Source organism: Sparus aurata, chromosome 8, assembly GCF_900880675.1.
Source record: "Sparus aurata chromosome 8, fSpaAur1.1, whole genome shotgun sequence".
NCBI classification, from domain to species: domain Eukaryota; kingdom Metazoa; phylum Chordata; class Actinopteri; order Spariformes; family Sparidae; genus Sparus; species Sparus aurata.
Window position 1 is genome coordinate 31348504 of NC_044194.1, and position 15799 is coordinate 31364302.

Consider the following 15799-nt stretch of genomic DNA (forward strand, 5'->3'; position numbering starts at 1 on the left):
GTGCAAAATGTAAATTCTTGCAATTTTTCAACTGGTCTTAAAATTTTGATCAGGAGTGTATAACCTGTTAGTGAGCCAATTAGAGATATTTAAAGGTGCTAGTTGGCCCAATTTGTTACCTTTTGTCAGAGCAAGACTAGCTGTTTACCCCTGTTTTAAAGCTTTATGCTAAGCCAAGCCAATTTGCTACTGGTTCTAGCTCTACATGTCCATCTTACTGATACAAAAAATGAAAATAATAAAGGGTAGGTCATCACAATGCAGTTAAACAAGCTTTGATATGTAATTTTGACATGTGGGAAGAGCAAAGGTTAACATAGAGGGAATAGAGCCGTGCAGCGCCACCCCCTAGTTTCTTTATGTAGCCTGGTGTTGTACACACACATACACACGCACACACACCACATACACACACACACACACACACACATATAATCACAGACATCAGGAGTGCTTTTGTCTAATTTGTTGCAGAGAATTGCGTAATTGAGCCTCATTGCTTGCAGCTCAATAGTACAATCGCCTCCTGTGATCCTGAAGCAGTGTGCATAGTAGCGGGGGGGTTTCCTCTCCTGGCTTGCCTGGACAGGGATGACAGAGGTCGGGTGTGTGTGTGTGTGTGTGTGTGTGTGTGTGTGTCTGAGTTTGAGTTTGAGTTTGAGGGGGAGGAAAGCTTAGTGAACAGACGGCTGAAGTATGCCCTCTAAAACCAGAGTTTTAGATTGAGGCACTTGTCTTTGTATGTGTGTGTTTTATGGTCTCGTGAGGGGGTGTGCAAGCGTGTGTTTTTGAGCTTGTGTGTGTATGTATTCATAGGTATGCATGTGCATATCGTTTACATTCTCTAGTGTGTGTTTGCTGGCATATGTGGGCTGGCCGAATGTATAAAGTGTATAAAGGTGGGAGTGTGTTGACTTCTGGTGGTGTTAAGGCGCTCTGTGTTCTTGCTCTGAACGCACCTCTGTTAGTTTGGAGGCTTTACTCATTTCCCCTGGCAGCTTTTCTAACAAATACACACACATGCGCACATACGCACGCACGCACACACACACACAGCAAGTTTCATAAGCAAGCCCTTGTATTTAAAGACGGGGAGAAACAGAACCCAGGGCAGAAAGATTTCGACTGTTGGCACACTTTGTAAAGGTTAGAGACTTACACACACACTCCAGGCACACACAACTTCCCACCCTACAGTGACAGAAGCCTCATATGCACCACAGCACAAACACACATTAAAGATGGGTATTTGATGTTATTTACATATTAGAGTACATTAAAATATTATTGAATACTCATGTACTAAAAAAAAATCAAACATAACACTAGATTTTGAAATGAAAACCCAAGCAAAAATGGGGGTTGGGGTCAAGGCGAGGGTTAGAAACACATGTTAAACACCACTGCCAGTAGTAATAGCCAGCATAGCTGGTGGTGGCGAAATGATTGCCAGCAGTACTTTACCCTTTAAACACACCAACATCTTTTACTAACATCTGTGTCTCTGTGCTGAAGAGAATGGACAGTGGCTACAGGGAGGGCTGCCTCTTCAAACAAACCCTGTTTGAATGACTTGGTTTTGGCAAGCCAGCATTTGCCACCAGGCTGGTCATTGAGGGACAGCCTGCCCTTTGGACATTCAGTCTGTTTGCTCTGTGAGACACTGCAACAGTGAAGTAAGGAGGGAGAAATAGCCGTGCAGAGATAATCAGTTGCCTTCCTGTCACTCAGCAGCTGGTGGATGAAGTCGGGCTCAAATCCCCTTTGGCTGGTCCTTGATAGGAACGCAGCTTGCTTATTGTATGCTCACAAGGTGGCAAATCTAACACTTCACTGAGTGGAGAGGCTCAAGAGGCCGTCCACACGAAAACATTTTTTTGCGTTTTCGTTTGAAATGTATTTCCTCGTTTTGGCCGACCGTCCACACGGATCCTGAAAACGCAGCACCTGAAAACGCCCTTTTTTGAAAACGGGTCTCAGCATGGAAAAATCCCAAAACACAGCCCTCCCGTTTTCGTGCAGACGGCGAATCCGCATACTTTCCAAAAAATGATGCCATCGCCCCACCCCTTGACCTCTAGCTTCTGACCTCTGAACCCCGCAGCGTCTCATACCAACAACAACAACAATGGCGGACTACATGCTTGTGTTTGTGCCACAGAAGATATTGAGCCTTTCTTGCAACTTACTTGTCTTGTAGTTGAGTGTGAGTCTCAGCAGCAGTTTTAGGCCTGGAATATGAACTTCAGCATTTGAGTCATTTTCAGTGGATCCGTGTGGACGCAAATATTCTTGAAACGATGCCGAGGAAGACGGAGGATAAAAAGATAATTTTCGTACGTGTGGATGAGCCCCAAATCAGCTTGTGATGAGCACAAAGAAAAGCAAGCTACAAAGAGCGTTTTGCAGTGTACAACTAGCAGCAAAATGGAATGGACTCAGCTGTCCACAACCTTGCAACCATTGTAGCTAAAAAGCATACAATACATGCTAATTTCTAGTATCTGCCTAGACACTAAATAAGCCTCACTTTTGACCACACTGTTGGTGGCTAGAGTGTGTCTGTTACCTCCTTAATGCAGCTTGCTTCTTCAGTGTGGATAAACAGTGTCCTGCAGCTAGCAGGCTGACCATGGCTGTTATTTTTCGCCGGGAGAACCATGAACCATGTGGTGAGCGTCCCAACAAATGTAAACTTACTATTACTATTAATATAGAACAAGATCAAGGCAGTTTGGTCATTTTGCCAACAAGGGGTGTGGCTTCCACTAATTCCCAATTAAATCGCTCAATGTCTCATGGTATAAAAAACAGTCTAATGCAGGTCACTCTTTGCGAGCTCGCTGATTACTATGCAATTATGCTAGAACAATAACTGGAATTATCGATTTGTCAATGGATAGAAAACTCTTCAACAACAATTATTCATGTATTTATCAAAATAATTTATTCTTTTAAAAGGTTAACTATTAATGCTTCTGTCTTCTCAAATATGAGGATTTTCTGCTTAATTATTGTACATTGAATATATTTGGGATTTGGACTGTTGGTCAGATAAAACAAATAATCTGAAGACATCACCTTGCACTGCTGGACATTTTTTCATTAAAGATTTGCCAACATTTAAAGACAAAATGATTAATTGGTTTATCAAAATGGTTATTAACAGATAAACTTTTATAAACTGATAGTAATCATTATTTGCAGTCCTAAGTGACAGTATAAATGTATTCATCAAATGTATTTACATGTCTCATTCATGCTACACAGTGAACTGGGATTACACAAGTAGCCAGAGGTTTCCTCCATAGTGGCTGCTGAACTAGAATAAGCCCACTGTTGTTTTTTGGTGTACTTTGGATGTTGAGATGTTTTTGTGTCCTAGGATGATCAATAACTGAAAATTCTATTCTACACACCTACATACACATTCACTCATGTAGGCCTTCACATGAACAGACACACCAGAACAGTAATTTGACCTGATCTGAGGGAGGGGGTGATGAACTCAGTGAGCAGGCTATGACACAATGGTTTCTCCTCAAGATCACTGTTTATTTTTCTGTATGTCCATCGGGTTCGCTCACAAGAACCCCTTTCATAGCCACAAAGCTGTGTGTGTGTGTGTGTGTGTGTGTGTGTGTGTGTGTGTGTGTGTGTGTGTGTGTGTGTGTGTGTGTGTGTGTGTGTCTTTGAGTGAGTGAGTGAGTATGTGAGTCAGAGATTACCTGTTTGTGTTACTCTAGATAGCAGGATATATATGTGTGTGTAAATATGGTTGCTTTTTGAAGCTGTCATGCTTCTGGCATGAGCATCTTCACATAGGAAGGTGCTGTGTTTGTGTGTGTGTTACAGAGAAGGTGAGTTAATGAAAAGCATGTTATAGACAAGTGGTTTTCAGTCATAGTTGGGACTGAACATATAGTAACACATTCCCTCACACCACCAAGACCGCATACCACTCTACACAGACACAGACACACACAGACACACACCCAGCAGCAAAGGCAACACAGTACATAGGATGAATGGTCTCTTTTAAACCACCAACTGTACTTTCCTTGCCACATGTTTCAAATCTATATGGATTTGATTATTTTCAAGGGTTTTTTTTTTAACCACAAAGTAGCCTAAGCCTCACTCTGAGAACTTTCTCATTTTCTGCACAGCTCTGGAGAGGACCAGTAACCTCTGCAATGTTTAAAGTGTGACAGTAATGTGGGGGTAAGGACTAATGGTGGTGCTGTTCCTAGGTGAGCTTTAGTACAGAGAGCATTTGGAAAAAAAAAAACATTTTGGACCACCTTCAGTAACCATCCATTGTGTGAGTGTTTCTGAGAATAAGTTTGCTAAATGTTTCTGTCAATAGTCTTGTTAAAACAACTTCACCGTCTCGTGGATGCAGTCTAAAGAGGAAGGTGATCTGCTGCTTCCTTTTGTTTAGTGTTTCCTGTGACTCAACACAAACAAAAAAAATCCAAAAGGAAAGTTTGTCTACCTGACCTCTGTATGTCTGCGTATGGTTGTAACTAATGATTACAGAAAATGGTGAAAATGTCAATTGGTGTTTCACAAAGCCCCAAATGTCATCAAATGTCTTTTTTTGATCACGAACCGAAGATATTCAGTTTACTGTCACAGACAAGGAAAAAAACGGAAAACTTTCACATTAGTCAAGTGAACGAATATTCTATATAATAATAATAATAATTATTGCAACAGAGGTCATATTAATATGACAGTCACTAATCACAATGATAATAATAATCAAACTAAAATAAAGGGGGAAATAAAATGAAATAAAGAACTCCTATGTCCCAGCTTACCTTGCCTAGCCCGCCCCGGCCCCTATCATCTGTTGGGAATATGAAGAGTAATGGCAGTTAACCAGGCTGGTGTGAATGCTGTACATGTGAATATGTTGGGGCAGAAATATACAATACATCAATTAATCAATTAATTCATAAATCTCCTTCATAAGGAAAAAGCATTTTTTGTCAGTTTCCTTCATCTGCCTAATAGGCCAGTATTTTGCTTATATTTTCATAATTTTATTAATGATCTGTCAGACTGCCTTTCCCTTGTTTCTCTCCAAAAATATGCAACACTTGCATGAAGACTGCTGTATTTTGTGATCCAGGAAAGCTCTGTCCGCTGACACATTTTTTGCATTACTTTCTGAGTAGTCAAGCATTCTCTCCTATCCATGTCACCACTGAATCTTTATTTTAACATTCAGTTGCATTTCTTTCTAGTCAAGCAGGAAAATGTGCAAAGTGTAGGTTGTTTAAATTGAAATGACACACCAGAGCCTTTTTCTTAATCCATCACTTTCTCTGTTTCCCCCCGATTGACTTACAATATTTGTTGTGATTGACAGCTGGTTATTAGCTGGTTATCTGTGTCCGTACAGTGATGATGTTGTGTGTCTTTGCAGAAATTCTGCAGTCAGACAGACCCAACCTGAGGAGGACACAGAGTGAGGAGACTCCTTGTACAGATGGATCTCACAGCAGGTCAGCACACACACACACACACTCACACACACTCACAGACCCTCTAAGCACTGTTTGATATTCACATGCAGTCATTTTAATGCTGCATGGATAAAACAGAGATTAGATGAAATAGAACATCTCAAAATCTGAACCAGCTGTTTGGAAAGGTTATTTATGGGGAGGAGTGGATGCATTAATGACATTTCAAACCAACTGAATAAAAAGGAAGCAGGCTTCTGACATAAAGGCACTTCATTTCAGGCCAGATTTGTGCAACGTGGTCAACATTTGTTTGTCTTTGAGTTGACATACATAGCATGCTTTTTATATCGGCTAATATCTAATCAGATAATTAACAAACCTTTTAGTATTGGTAGTATCCAGCAGTGACAATTCAGATTCAGTACCCATGCCTACAGTAGTTTTACCCAGGGTTAACATTTGTATTTGTGAATAAAATAAGATCTTTTTATCTGTTTTAGTAAGGCAGAGTTGATTATAGTTTAAGGTGGTCTAAGTAGCTAACTATAGAAAAATGACACATCACATAGATCATGTGAGCATGAAATAATGGCCACTTTGTGTCTCCTAAACAATCGAAGTAGATTGGACCTTTATTGGAACATTAAAAGCAACCATAATAAAGGTTTGTTGAGTCTTTGAAAAAACGTAGAGACAAATGCCTCCATTACTCCCAGTGAGATGGGGATGTGTTGGGAAAAACTCCTGAGGAGCCAAGGGGAGGAGACTAGAGGTTTAGGAAGCATTGGTTTAGAGCAAAAAAAGTTGTAATGCAATATCGGTAAGTGGGTTATCCTGGTAATGTGCAAACTCTGCAGTAGACAGAAAGTTTAGCAGGTTTTGGATTTAAATATTCTGCAAAGAAATGTCAGTTAAATCCACTGTCTTCTGCTTTGGATGTCACTTTTAGGTTTCTGTTGCCACTAGGGGTTGGAAATCGGACCATTTTTTAGACAGTGTTTGATCTTGAAGACGTCCACAATCTAATCCTTTCAGTTAAATCAAAGTTGGATCGCAGTATTTAATGTCCTCTTAAGTCTGTTTGTAAACTTCATAACCTCATTCATCAGGCAGCTCCACACTCCCCGAACAAACCAATTGAGTGATATAGACACCTCGATGGCTTGCTGATTTGACAAATTACTTCATGTGGCTCTTACTCGGTTGATGTGTTGTAAACAGTGTAACTTTATTGTTGTAGCTACCAAATGGCAGATGAGGAGCTTGTGCCAAAAAAGAACTACCTTCAATGCAATATTCTGTTTAAATGGTGCAAATGAAGTTATATATTTTTTTTTTTTATATTTCAAGTCCAAAGAGCATTTCAAATCTGAGAAAAATTACCACAATTAAGGAGATTGCGGATCATGATTGCAGTTAAACAGTGACATAATTTGTAATCAGGAAGTCCCATCGCAGTCTGTCACAAAAATGTATTTCATTTGTGCAAGTAAGTGTATGTTTTTTTTTTCAGAGCCGTACTTGTTTCTTGCCACCAATGCCGATACCAATTTTAGGAAGTAAACGATTCAGATATCAATGTGTTGGCCGATATACACACACATTTTTTGCAGTGTTCCTTCAAATCAGACAAGATGACAGAAGTCTTTTTCTTGATCCCTCACCAAGGAAACTCATGTGCAGCTTACACAGTGAGTGAACAATAAGAAATATAAGACAGAATAAAAGCAAAGCAAAAATACAGTACACAATAGAATTATATAAAATAAAGAAGTACTTTACACATACAATTATGACCAAGTGAACTAAAGGCAACAAATGGGAAATGTGGTTATTAAATCACCTTTTTCTGCATTTTCAAATCTTAAGAAAGGTATTTATATCAACATATATCAGATAACATATAGGCCTATACCAATATATCTGATGGTCAATATCAGCCAAAACTAAATCAACCAAATGATATATCAGTTGGGCTCTTGTGTTTTTTTCTGACAGTCACAAATACACACATACAAATACACACGCAAACAGAAAACCAGCTTTTAGGCATAATTTCAGCACGGTTTCAAATGTCTCCAAAAGTTGTGGTATAATAATAACAATAATAGCTTAATAACAAACTTGCGTAATCTTTTTCTTAAACACAGTTTGCAAAGCGCTTATATGAAAAAGATAAACTGGAGGCATAATTGTAATCAAAATAAATGGAAGAATAAAAAAAGGATAGATTAGAGGCAGCCTGTGCCAGTATGGTCAACTGAAGCACTTATGAAGAGGGCCAGCATGTTATTCCCCCCTGGATGTGGTCTCAAACGCTGCTATCACTGGCTAGAATGGTAGTGGGATAATAAATATTGGAGCAGACGGCATTTATTTCAAAGCTTTGCGGTGGGGGTGTGTGGGGTCAGATGGTATTTCCCTCCAAACATTGCAGGGGGGCATTAAATACAGCTTAGCGAAGAGCCCAAACCACTGCTGTCATGGAGAAGCAGTCAACATCTTCTTACAGTTGTGTAAGAACAGACATATAGAAGAGGAGAGCTTATTATTGTCTTACCATGACAAGGAGCTCAGTTCCCAAACACAAACATTCATATTCATACACAGTGTTAATGTCAAACTGTTTCTTCCTTCCCTCAATGATGCTAGTCAAATTGTGGCGGAGTGCAGCCCTGAATGGGCGGATGGCTGTCCAGGCTCTGCTTCAGCATTCCTCCGTCCTGGGGAGGGAAACATGTTTGTCTTTGTATAAAATGTCTCGTCAGAAAAGCAAAGTTATATTTAGTGATAGGACATTTTGAGGGTGCTCAGGGAGGAAAAGTTGCAGACACCGACACCTCTGTGTGTTTTTTGTGTGCTGGTTTTGCCCGTGTACATGCTCCTGTGCCAGGTCTATTCTCCCAAGTCAGGAAAAACAATAGGTCTAATTATAAGTTGTCAAAACAAAGCTGAACCACAAGAAGAGTGTCAAAGAACAACAGTCCTACACATGTATCACCTGCTATGAATTTTAAACAGATTTCTTTGTCGTCCCTCTCCTCTGTCCTATTGTACCTCCCTCCCACCCTCAATTCCTCCCGCCTTTACCCCTCATCTCCTTTTCTGTCACCTTCTCCCCTCATCTGCTCCACATTCTATTCTCTCTCTGTGTTTTTCTGTTTCTCAGGACTAACAGGCACTCAGTGGGAGGTTCACAGGGCAGCTCCCCAGGGTGCTCCAGAGGGAGCTCACTGACTAACGGTGAGCTGAATGAGGAGCAGATCCCCACATCAGGCCCGTCTGCTCGCCGTCGGTCCTCCAAGAGTCATGGCAGCCCTGGAAGCAGCGCAGGTATACGCATTCTGCTAACCTTAATTGTTGTCTGGCCTTAACAGGACTTCTACATATATAGTATGTATGTACACTGACTAGAATTTGACTGCTGATAGAAATACATCCAGATATTGTGTACCATTCAGGGAGCACTAACGGGGTGCTCTGATTTCCACACAGTAAAACATAAATATATCATTTCACATAAGAGTCTGCAGTTGTCATGAATACATGATTACTTGACAACAGTTTTTCAGTAGAGTCAAGTTAATCTATGCAGATGTTCGTCAGTAGAGCTCTAACAACACCATCTGGTTCTTCAGCTTAAGCTGAGGCATTTGTACCAATGTGTTGGTTTACTGTTTATCCTCAGGTATTATTTCTACAGCTCAATAGTCAAGGTAACAATATTTAGCAGCCAGCTTGGACGTCCTAGATGTCAGACCTCAGTATCACTCTGAATTCAATGGAGTAGTTGTACGTAAGAAAGAAAATTCTGAAATATTGAAAATCCTTGATCCATATCACCACCAAAGTAAAATCTTCTTAAAGTCCTGGTTTTGGTTTGTTACTTTTGAGCTTTTCTGGTAACACTATAAATCGTTCTTTTATCCCTGTGTCTTCTCTCAGACAAGGTAGAGTTGACATCTAATGGGCTGGAGAACAGTCGCTGGGGTGTGGCCCGTCACACACCTCCTCCATCCTCTCCGTCGAACCGATCCCCAGCTGCAAGCAGCAGCAGTGGTAGCCCCTCTCCGGGTCAGGATGCCCTGGGTCTGGCAGCACCATCGGAGCCCAGCCCCAACACCACCTCCACCCCCGAACAAACCAGCAACAGCACCACAGAGTCCACTACAGAAGTGCTTCCGGCAGGGTAAGAGTCATTCAGAGTGATGTATGCTAAATTATGGGTTTTCATGATTCTAACATCAGTCATAAACCCTCCAAACATTCATAACATTTTGTTGTACAGTACATGCTGCAGCTTTGGACCCTTGACAAGCATGCAGGCTGACGAAGACACAAACTGTTATCAATCAATCAATCTTTATTTGTATGGCGCTTTTCATACAGAAAAGTAGCGCAAAGTGCATTACAGAGATTAAAAACAACAACAGGGATTTAAAAGAAAACAGCAAAATAAAATCAAGAGAAGAAAATCCAATGAACCCAACCCTCCCACCCCCATAGACATGTACAGAGACATACACTAATACATCTCATTCATACACACACTCACATACGTGCGCAGACACACTGACCCACACAGTCACACCCACTCATACACTAGCTGTTACTAAAGAGACATGGCTGGGCAGCGAGACCTGAGGAGCGGAGGAAGCTACCTTTGGGGGGCCAACCACACTGAGTGTGATCTTGGTCCAAGGCGCAGGGAGCACTGCCACAGAGACCACCCCAACCTGGGCAGACAGGAGGCCCCGCACCAAGGTGCAGAGCCCTCTAGCCACTCGGGCCGAAACCGACTTTATAAGAAAGTTGGTCCACTGATTTGTTGTCGCTTTCCTCCTGGGTCCTCTCTGTCTTATTTTTTATAAGCTAAGATTAGCTTCATTGCGTAGCATTTTGAATTTTTGCTGAGAATAAGATCTGTTGCTAACACAAGTTTCCGATACTAACAAGTTTTTTTCAGTAAGATAATCTTCACAGATGAACACCACTTTTGTGATTTTCAAAGCATAAATTAATTTGTTAGAAGTGAAAACCTACTGTAAGGCTTTAAAAAGACTACATCACAGTCACATGACTTAAACGTCACCAGCACTAAACTAAACTACACAATTAATATACAAATTTTTTGTAAACTGATCAACCTACACATTGTAAAGACGGTCTTCATGTTCGGTGTAATGACGTTTAATGTCCGTGACAACTTCTGTAGTCTCATTCAGCCACTTGATAGCAACCACCATTTTGTGAGTTAGTTAAGCAAGTGCAATACCTGTCTCTTTCTCTCTCTGTGCAGCTGGGAGCAGAGGGTGTTGCCTCATGGCAGAGTGTACTATGTCGACCACAACACCAAAACCACAACTTGGGAGAGACCACTGCCACCAGGGTATGTCTGTTACTTTTTATGTGTTTTCGTGCTGATGTGTTGATTGTTTGATGCACATGGCAGAGCTAGGTGAACTAATATGTAAGGTTGACTTTGGGCTCAGATATCAGCCTGTCATGTCCTCCAGCTCTTATGTTATGGAAGGTACTGTGTGACCATGAGCACAGAAAACAATGTGATGTGATGTTTGGACCATGTAAATTAAATACACTTGAATGGACTTCAACTTTTATCCCTAGTGGAAGTCTGGCCGTTGAAGAAACACCAGGCAGTTAATACAATGCAAACCTCAACGAAAATGAATAGTAGTCTATTAAACACATAACTGAGAAATAAAAGCAGACATTTCCACACTATTTAAGTCAGTTGTATTCTCTAAACAATAACATGAATGACTAGACCTTTTCAACATTCAGTTTGTAGACATTCCCTTGAGAAACAACAGACTATGAATGTATCGATAACATCAACAAATGGTTCACCTATCTTATTAAAAAGAAAGAATGTACAATATGTTGAATAGAAACTCATTGCAACTAGAATATATTGAGAACTAATGCTGTTCAGGAAACAATAAGTAAAGAGAAACAGCTGCACATTCAGTATGTGCACTGTGAGGCTGGGTTCATTCACACATCTTTGGTTAACATTTTATATTCTTGGTGTGTCTTCTCACAGGGTGCCTTTACAAACACACTAGCGAGTAAGGAACTTAATAGGACTTAGGGTTGGGTGGGAAAAAAAGGTTTCTTAGATGTATCTTGTACGGAGCCCCAGACATGTAAATAAATATTAAATTGTGGCCTCAATATAGCTATAACGTGCACTATATATATATATATATATATATATATATGTATATATATATATGTATATGTATGTTTGTATGTATATATATGTATCCATCCATCCATCCAATCACGTAGGCTATTGTGGTATCTAGAGAAGGTGCGCTCGATTCCATCCATCCAATCACGTAGGCTATTGTGGTATCTAGAGAAGGTGTGCTCGATTTGCTTACCCAGTTGTCCCGGAATTATATTAATATCATTAATTAGTATTTCGTGCGCACATTATACCTACTTCGTGGCCACGAATTAGTATTTCGTGCACACGTTATCCTTATTTAGTGGCCACGAAATACTAAATTGTACCCACAATGTAGTATTTCATGGCCACTAAGTAGTATTTTGTGGCCACAATTAAGTATTATGTGGCTACAAAGTAGTATTTCATGCGCATGCTATAGCTATATTGTGGCCACAATTAAACATTTTTTTGACCATGTCATGTCTGGGGCTCCGTAATCTTGATTATCTCTTGAAAGATTATGTCTTAATGCAGAAAGTTCAATAATCAGAAATGTAAAGCCCAATTCTTCATTCTTCGGACCTCATTTATAAACCTTGTGTACTCACAAAAAGGGCTTGATTTATTTATTTATTTATTTATGTTGTTTGTTTCGGACATGTCAATTCATAAGCATCACATTTCATCATTGTTCAAATAATACAACACACATGGCCGAAAGGGAAAAGCGGGAGAAGCCAAAGCTTATCAAGTCCCGCCCCCATTACCCACAGTATAAAATCTTCATTCTGATCTTTTCTTGTCTTTTGCAAATTACTTTTTTCTTTTCTTCTCTTTTTTTCTTTTGTTATGACCTTTGACAAAACATATTACAGCAGTAGCATATAGAGCTGAATTCAAGCTCTAGACAGTACATACAGATTACATGTGTGTCTGCACATGTGTCCATATTAGTCCATCATGAGTGAACAACAGTCTCATCTTATGGCCTCATCTTATAGCCAGGCTTGCCACAAAGTCAGAATATCCAATTGAGAGAGAGCAAAAGTCCAGTGTATTTATTATTTGTTGAGATGGTGTTGGGATGGTGTAAGAGCCCTTTAATGCATTTTCCTGTTATTCATGTTATTGTTATTGATGTGTGCTTACACAACTTTCTAAGCGTAAATTCTAGTACTACTAATACTATTGTGTCATGTTTGATATTATCGGGGTGGCCATGATGAGTCTGTGAGCATTCAAGAGGCTTAAGACCAGAGCCCATATTCACAAAGAATCTTAAGGCTAAAAGTAGCTCCTAACAGGCGAATTTAGGAGCAACTCCTAAAAATAATGGGCGTGTCAGTCGTAACTTTATGACTCCTAATTTTTGAAAAAAGGGTTATTCACAAAACATTTTAAGCTTAAAAGTAGCACCTAAGTCTGGGAGACCTTAGAAGTAGTCCAGAGGACTCCTAACTCGCTAAGACCTGGTCACAGCCGAATGCTTTGAAGACGCTAAATAACAGGGAATTATTAAAACGATGTTGGATGGACCACGAAGGGATTGAAGTTGTGGTTGAGTTGGTGAGGGACGCAATAATGTCCCCAACCAAATGAAACAATCCAATAACGCCAGAGTTAAAATGTTTTGCAACACTCATTTGTCTACGGGGAAGATGCAGCTCTTCGCACGGGACTAGTATTACCTGGGGACCTCAAGTGATTTAGAAATTATCCCACCACGTCCGTGTTTCGTGCGGCGCATTCGCACAGGATAAGCAATGTCTGTGTTTTAACTCAAATTGACTGACATCCCCCGGGTTGATCACACCAGAGCCCTTCCTGGAGCAGCACAATGGTTAGATATGGATATTTTTAATATAATAACTGGTGAGCCTGTTGAAAGATGGAAAAATGTTCCTTACCGCATGCTGCCATGCATGTAATCCATTTTATCTTCTTTCGAGATTTCGCTCTTCTGATGAGCCTCCTGAATTTGCACCCAAAATGCTGTCAAAACTTTAATTTATAATTCCCAATGCAGCCTCCATAATTCTTGACCAGGAAAAAGGCAGAAAAAAGGTGGAAAACACAAAAAACATTAAGAAAAACAAAAAACGACCCCAAATCACAGAGATGCCGATTCGTTTGTCGAAATATGGTAGGTAATTCACGGTGGAATTTTTACTTTACAAATTACGAACGGGGCAGATTCGCACGGGATTAAGATCACAGACGACCTCCGCAATTATTACAAATTACTGGAGGTCCCCACGTTATACTAGTCCTGTGCTAATAGGGCTTTTGTCAATCGGAAAAAGTTGCATTCCATCAATACACAAATTGTCTTTGACACACGTTACAATATACTGGACATTGTTGCGAAAATGGCCCGGATCGACACACGATTCCCGAATTTTAATGGAGAGTGGTTTGACGCAGCTTTTCGAGCAAATGCCGCTTTTATTGACAATTCACGTTTTTCATCACAATCTTCTAATTTGTCATTTTTGTCCGAAGCGTTTTTCTTTGGGGGGGGGGGCACTTAATTCGCCTCATAAATACATTTCTTTATCCAATATCTTTTCATAGGCTTTGTCATGGGCTTGTAGGCAACTTCCTTATTTTCACTTCATGCATTGCGTAGCCTAAATCAGTGGTTCTCAACCTTTTTGGGTCACGACCCCCAATTTAACATGCACTGCTGTCCGCGACCCTCCCCCCCGCGCGCGCGCTGTCCGCAGTGCTGAAACAATGCCCGTCGCATTTACAAATCAGACAGTACTTATGATCACACTTCAGCTATAACTTTCTTTATCATCTTATTTTGAAACACTTTTGGATTTTTTGAAAAACATCAAACAGCATCAAGAGGCTAAGTTTTCACGTGAGTAACAGACCGACAGTGGTCGCTACATCCCATCATATTGCTGTTTGTTGAGCGGGTTAAAATGTAAACAAATAACGCAAACTTTATTTTTCGTTGTAATGAAATAAAACGATAACCAGCGCTTCCTAATTAGGAAGCCGTAACTAACAAAACATACTGGGGAGAAAAACAGCCTATGTTTCATTTTAAACATCTATGTTGCTGAGAACTTAAACATGAAAAAGAACATCATAACATTTTGTCATAACAACAACTTAAAACTGTCAATCTGCTCATTCGGCCCCTTTCCTTGTCAAAGCAGAGATATTTTGTTAACAAAAACTCCTAACTCTATAAACGTCTTCTTCTTTTTTTTCTTCACAAAGCCAACTAGCTGCAGCCACTATTTAATGTGATGGCTGGGCCTACTTGTTTGAACACAGCAGCTGCATTCTTGGCTTTATGTTAGACACGGCCACGCGAAGATCACTCTCAGCTCGGAGGAGTCGTGATCTGTATTTGTTTTTCATGTAGGTCAGCGCAGAAAAGGTCTTTTCACACAGATATGTGGATGCAAATGGAAACAGTACATCGGTTGCAGCTTTTGACAGTGCTGCATACTCTGTAGCTACTGACAACCAGAACTGACCGCACAACCAGAATGTGCGGTCAGAGGAGAGATCGAGCAAGGTGTCCTGCAGCTCTGATGACAGGTGATGCGCGGTGGAGATGTTGAAAGGCTGGCGTATCCAGTCGTACTTTTCCGGCGTGTCATCATTTGGGAAGTACTTATTGAAACTTTCAAGCAGGCTCCTGAGGTGAGAGGCAATAATTTGTTTCATAGTTCGAATGGTTATGTCGTAACTCTCTATAAAGTCATCAAGCTCAGGGAACATTTCAACACTTCCCCCTTCCACTCGCACAGCACACCACTCTAGCTTTCTCTTAAATGCTGTGACCTTATCAGAGAGAGTTAGGACATTTGTGTTTGGACCTTGAAAGGACAAGTTTAAGCTGTTTAGTTTGTCAAGAATGCTGGCTAAATATGTGAGGCTCGCGACCCACTTTGGGTCAGTCAGATAGTCAGCAAGGGGAGAACTACAGTCTGATAAAAATATGCGGACCTCCTCACGCAGTTCAAAGAGCCTCGTTAAAACTTTGCCATGAGAAAGCCACCTGACCTGTGTGAAAGAGAACTGCTTCGTGGTCTGATCCCATTTCATGACAGAGTGTGGCAAAGAGTCTGCTTTGCAGTGGCCGTGATTTAAT

General features: G+C 40.5%; 1 protein-coding gene across 3 annotated transcripts in view; it reads left to right on the forward strand.

The window, feature by feature from the left end:
• wwp2 (WW domain containing E3 ubiquitin protein ligase 2) overlaps nucleotides 1-15799 on the forward strand; it is a 72433-nt gene that overhangs the window by 22626 nt on the left and 34008 nt on the right. For all 3 annotated transcript variants that reach the window (XM_030425639.1, XM_030425641.1, XM_030425640.1), the window contains exons 6-9: nucleotides 5438-5516; nucleotides 8650-8813; nucleotides 9426-9669; nucleotides 10780-10869. In XM_030425639.1, coding sequence (XP_030281499.1) covers nucleotides 5438-5516; nucleotides 8650-8813; nucleotides 9426-9669; nucleotides 10780-10869 — 577 coding nt within the window. The remainder of the gene's footprint in view (nucleotides 1-5437; nucleotides 5517-8649; nucleotides 8814-9425; nucleotides 9670-10779; nucleotides 10870-15799) is intronic.